The 6,000-nt window shown below is 42.9% G+C and overlaps 1 protein-coding gene across 1 annotated transcript in view; it reads left to right on the forward strand.

The window, feature by feature from the left end:
* slc15a4 (solute carrier family 15 member 4) overlaps positions 1–5,011 on the forward strand; it is a 122,665-nt gene extending 117,654 nt beyond the window's left edge. The window contains exon 8 of the mRNA XM_038790263.1: positions 3,814–5,011. Within this exon, the coding sequence (XP_038646191.1) occupies positions 3,814–3,998 (185 nt within the window). The 3' untranslated portion in view covers positions 3,999–5,011. The remainder of the gene's footprint in view (positions 1–3,813) is intronic.
* The last annotated feature ends 989 nt before the right edge of the window (positions 5,012–6,000 follow it).

Below are 6,000 nucleotides of genomic sequence, written 5' to 3' on the forward strand. Positions count from 1 at the left end.
GCTTTTGATCAGGTAGAATGGGATTATCTGTGGGAGATACTGGGACGGTTCGGATTTGGGCGGGGCTTTATTGACTGGGTCAGATTACTGTATCAGGCTCCGGTGGCAAGTGTACAGACGAGTAGGAGAACATCAGACTATTTTAGACTGCACCGGGGGATGAGACAGGGATGCCCCCTCTCCCCACTGTTGTTTGCGGTGGCTATAGAGCCGTTGGCAATCGCTCTGAGAGCCTCGAGGGGCTGGGGAGGACTGGTCCGGGAGGTGGGGTGGGGGGGGGCGGCACAGGGTTTCGCTCTATGCAGATGACCTGCTTTTGTACTTTTCGGACCCAACAGAGGGGATGGAAGAAATCATGAGCATTCTCGGGGTATTTGGCCGGTTTTCGGGGTATAAGCTTAATATGGGAAAGAGTAAGATGTTTGTGGTCCAGGCGAGGGGACAAGAGAGGCGACTGGGAGAGCTGCCGTTTAGGTTAGTAAAGGGAGGCTTTAGGTACCTAGGTATCCAAGTGGCACAGGAATGGGACCGGCTGCATAAATTGAATCTGGCCCGGCTGGTGAACCAAATGAAGGACGATTTTCGGAGATGGGACACGCTTCCGTTGTCTCTGGCTGGGAGGGTGCTAACGTGAAGATGACGGTCCTCCCGAGATTCATATTTGTATTTCAGTGTCTCCCCATCTTTATTCCGTGGTCCTTTTTTAAGCAAGTCAACAGAGTGATCACGGGCTTCGTCTGGGCGGGCAAGACCCCGTGAGTAAGGAAAGTAATGCTTGAGCAGAGTCGGGGAGAGGGCAGGCTGGCGCTGCCAAATTTTAGCAACTATTACGGGCAGCTAATATAGCCATGATCAGGAAGTGGGTGGTGGGGGAGGGGTCGGCACGGGTGCGTATGGAGGCGGCTTCATGCAAGGGCACCAGTTTGGGGGCGTTGGTAACTGCTCCTCTGCCGTTCCCGCCGGCACAGTACCCCACCAGTCCAGTGGTGGTGGTAGCCCTGAGAGTTTGGGGCCAGTGGAGGTGGCATGTGGGAGCATCGGTCTGGGCCCCAATCTGTGATAATCACCAGTTTGCCCCGGGGAGTATGGACGGGGGTGTTCTGGTTTTGATGGAGAGTGGGGATTGAGAGGATGGGGGAATATGTTCATAGAGGGGAGCTTTCCGAGTATGAGGGCATTGGAGGAAAAGTTTGGGTTGGCAAGGGAAACAAATTCAGGTATCTGCAGGTGCGGGACTTCCTTCGTAAACAGGTGTCAACCTTCCCATTCCTACCGCTAAGGGGGATTCAAGGATGATAGTTTCCAGAGGGTGGGTAGAAGGGAGCGTCTCGGACATTTATAAGGAGCTTATGGGGTCGGAGGAGACGCAGATCGAGGAGCTGAAGCGCAAGTGGGAGGAGAAGCTGGGAGGCGAGATAGAGGATGGTCTGTGGGCAGACGCATTGAGTAGAGTCAACACATCTGCAACATGTGCCAGGCTCAGCCTGATACAATTTAAGGTTGTTCCCCGGGCTCGCATGACAGTGGGATGTGCAGATTCTTTGGGGTGGAGGACAGGTGCGCAAAATGTGCGGGAGGACTGGCGAACCATGTCCACATGTTCTGGGCATGTCCAAAACTTAGGGGATTTTGGCAGGGGTTTGCGGACGTCATGTCCACGGTGTTAAAAAACAAGGGTGGCGCTGAGTCCAGAGGTGGCGATTTTCGGGGTGTCAGAAGACCCAGGAATCCAGGAGGAGAAGGAGGCAGATGTTCTGGCCTTTGCTTCCCTGGTAGCCTGGAGACGGATACTATTAGCTTGGAGAGACTCAAAGCCCCCGAAGTCGGAGACCTGGCTATCGGACATGGCTAGCTTTCCCTGTTTGGAGAAAATCAAGTTTGCCCTGAGAGGGTCACCATTAGGTGGCAAATGTTCGTCGACTTCTTTGCGGGAAATTAATCATCAGCAGACCGGGGGCGGGGGTGGGGGGAGTAGTTTAGATTGGAGTGGGGGTTCAATAAGGGTGGGACCTGTACGAGAGGTAAATGGCTTTTGCACTATGTTTATGGTTTCATGTATATTGTTTATTTTGTTGTTGTTACTATACCAAATATACCTCAATAAAATGTTTATTTTTAAAAAATTGATGAAAAGCCACTAGCATAAAGCAACATTTTCTAGTGTCTTTGTCGTACCAAATTTGAATGATCACATTTTCCACTTGATAAATCATTAAAAGCTTGCTGTTCTATATTTTGCATATTATGTGTCCTCATTATACAATATGAGCTTTGTTACAGTGCGGCTGAATCTCGTTTCCCAAGTTTTTAATATTATGAATAATGCTATATTAATGCAAATATTTATTTATTTTGAATCTCTGTCTCTCTAATGGATTTGGTTCAACCGTGAATGCTATAATTTGCTACAAATGCATTTGCAATCACAATTTCCTCCGGTTTCCCCCCACAGCCCAGAGATGTGCAGGTTAGGTGGATTGGCCATGCTGAATTGTCCCTTAGTGAAATGAAATGAAATGAAAACCGCTTATTGTCACGAGTAGGCTTCAATGAAGTTACTGTGAAAAGCCCCTAGTCACCACATTCCGCCGCCTGTCCGGGGAGGCTGGTACGGGAATCGAACCGTGCTGCTGGCCTGCTTGGTCTGCTTTAAAAGCCAGTGATTTAGCCGAGTGAGCTAAACCAGAACCCGTAGTGTCCAGAGGTGTGCGGGTTCGATTATGGGCTTAGGGCAGGGTGAGCGGGTGATTGGACCTGGGTGCAGTGGTCTTTCAGAGGGCCACTGCAGACTTGGTGGGCTGAATGGCCATCTTCTGTACTGTAGTAATTCTATGAATAAAAACACTAACCACTGGGGAATTTCAATTCATAGATGTTGCAATGAAAAGTGAAAATTTTTCTTGGACAAATCACTGAACAAACATTTCTACATCCACCAGCAGCTGCTCATGAGCAAAATACACCTAGCTAGGAGCAAGACATCTGTATTTCTGCTCGAGGAAGAAATGATAGGAGATAGGACCAGAAAATCGAAAAAGCTGAAAGGGGGAGAAATAATTTCAAACTGCTATTGATGATACCAAGTTGAATTCACACTTTTGTTAAACATTTTCTGGATGATTTTTACAACCGGAATCCATATTTTTGAAAGATTAAAGAAGTCATTGAAATACTTAAAATATTTCTCTGTTATGTCAGGGTGATTTCAGGAGCTGTTAACCTTAAACAATGAATAGGACCTCTTGTGTGAATTCTACAGTGGAAACAATAATAGATTCCCGTGTGTGAAGTACAAAGCATTATTTTTTTTTCACTTTTAACTACCCAACAATATTGATGATGGAACACCATTTTCAATGCAATTAATTAAATGTGCAAGAGAAATTTAAGTTCAATATTCACCTTCTTTGTGAAATTGTTCAGCTTGCATTATGAAACAGTTGACCAACTGATTATCTGATCATTATCACACTGTGGGTCATTGGAAACTACCGTGTGCAGATTGGCTGTCATGTCGTGTTGTACACTTCAACAGTCAACAGACTATAAAAAGTACTTCATTAGCTACAAGGTGATTTGGCATACTCTGAGGCCACGAAAAACTGCAAATTTCAGTTTTAATATTCTGTTTACGGAATAAAAATATCAAAGTAATCTAGTTGGTGTTCTTTCAGTGTGGTTGCTTTTTAAAATTAAGATAATTTCCTGTGTTCAGTTTGATTGTGACTGCCTCTTAGTTTGCATCTAGTCAAAATTTTATAAAGGTTAATTATTTCTGATTTCTCCCCCCACCCCCCATCCCATCCCCTGCAGGTAATATCAACAAATGTCATATGGACTACTATTTCTTCCTGCTAGCAGCCATTCAGTGTGTGACATTAATTATTTTTATTGTGGTATCTGTGACATTTGATCGTCACAAAACCAAATCTGGTATGTTGTCCATCAATGCAAGAAGGCAAAATGAAGAACTGAAGCACAGTCGGACAAGGAAATAAAAATGGGAGCCATTGTTTGTGAAATATGCAATTGGGAAAATCCTTTCTTCCAAAATGTAATGGATTGGCTGAGTAGTATCCCTGGGCTCACCACCTGCGGACTGAAACTTTAGGCTAAGAGGTGTTTTACCTGAATGACTGTTACATTGCAACATATGGGACACTACAAATGATATGAGTTTACTGACTGGTAATACAGACTGTTCAAGTATAGCTTTTATTTTGGTGAGACCAGATTTCTTTTAGTTCTACTTCAACTTTTCATTGCCACTGAAAGAAATGTGACATTCTGATGTCGCATAAAGTTCTTGTATCAATTAAAAGATCTTGTTTGTTTCAAAATTCATTGGGCCAACAGTGATTTTTAGCATAAATGAATATTAAGAGTATTTTAATGTACTGGGTAATCTTTTTAATGTGTCACTTACGTTAGCTCAGTATTAACAAAGTGCTGTCGTTTATGAATTTTATCTTTATAAATGTAAATGGCAATGATGCCTGTTTTAAGCTCATCTGTAAAACAACCAAAAATATAATTGCAACTTTGGCAATTCTGTAAATCATGTTTGCAGCTAAAAGACTGAGGGAATGCATCTCTCCAATAACCAGTTGACTGATGAATAAATGGATAACTCTATTACATGTTACAAAAATTGAAAGCTGTACAATAAATGATAGCTGGTCATAACTTGCCAAATGCATGTATAATAGATTTGCAGAATGTGGCCAGGCTACCAACTAACTGCTGCTGTTATGACTAATTTGAATTCTCGACAATTGTCTCTTACTGACGAAAGTAATTGAGCACACCTGGCCTATTTTTATTCTTTCTTAACATTGTTAATATGGAAATTAGAACCACAAAAATGAAAGGATGCATGTCATTGGGAGCTGAGCATTTCACAAATTGAACGCACTGTTGTATAATACCAAATAAATGTAATTTGTTTTAAATGCTGCCGCTTTTGATGTTTCAGAAATGGATAAAAACATGTTGCCAACCTTGCATTGATTGTTTTCTGTGAGGGTAGTTTTTTTTTATGCCAATCATATTTGGAATGAATTTCTGTTGCAGATTTTTGGATACTGTCAAATCTGATCATCTGTTATATGTGGGATGGCATATTTACTGGACGTTTCGGAATAAATGGGGAAAAACTGTAGGAATTGAGGTTTGCTTTCTTATAAACCAACCTAAAATGTAATTGAACATTTTAAGTTAGATGTTCCACAGACTGTGTTGCTCAATAAATAGCTATTTGGATGGCTAACCCAGATGGTAGTATTTACTAGTGGTGATAATTTAGGTTTGAATATAGAAGACCAGTCAAAATTTGGGCTCGTGTCCCTCATCTGTTGGAATCAGATTGCCAGCATCTCCAAAGAACAAGTTATTTGAAAAGTTGAAAGATACGTGGCTTTTTCTGAACGAACTGGCAAATTGCGTACAACAATGGCAATTTGCAGTAATATATTTAATGTGGAAAAACAGCCCAAGTTGCTTCTGTGACATGTGGGGAAACACAGACCTGAGACAAAGAGGAAATGTTAGAATGGGTGTCCAAACTTTGACCAAAGAGCTCGGTTACAAGGTGGGTCTTAAAGAAATAGAGGCAGGTCATAGAGGTTTCAGGAGGAAATCCTAGAGCAGAGTCAGATGAAGGTGTGCCCTACAGTGATGAGCTGAGGAGAGGATCCGGGAGATGCATAAAAGGAGCTTGGAGTCGGGGTCGGTTGTAGCAGAGAAGGAGATTACATGGGTGACGGGAGTAATTTCTAAACTCAAAGCATTAGGCAGTATCAAGAGCCAGTATACGTGACTTGGTGCAGAATAGGATATTGTAATTGAAAATATGGAAAGATGTGTCATTTGAAACGTAGAAGTCTGGCAATATCTGGTCTGAGAGAAACATGAGAGGATACAGGGAAAGATCCCACGAAGGGTTAACAACAGCTGCAAAGAGCAGCATTATAAAATGCAGATTCCTTCTCCCAAACAGGC

Source organism: Scyliorhinus canicula, chromosome 1 (genome assembly GCF_902713615.1).
Source record: "Scyliorhinus canicula chromosome 1, sScyCan1.1, whole genome shotgun sequence".
NCBI classification, from domain to species: Eukaryota; Metazoa; Chordata; class Chondrichthyes; order Carcharhiniformes; family Scyliorhinidae; genus Scyliorhinus; species Scyliorhinus canicula.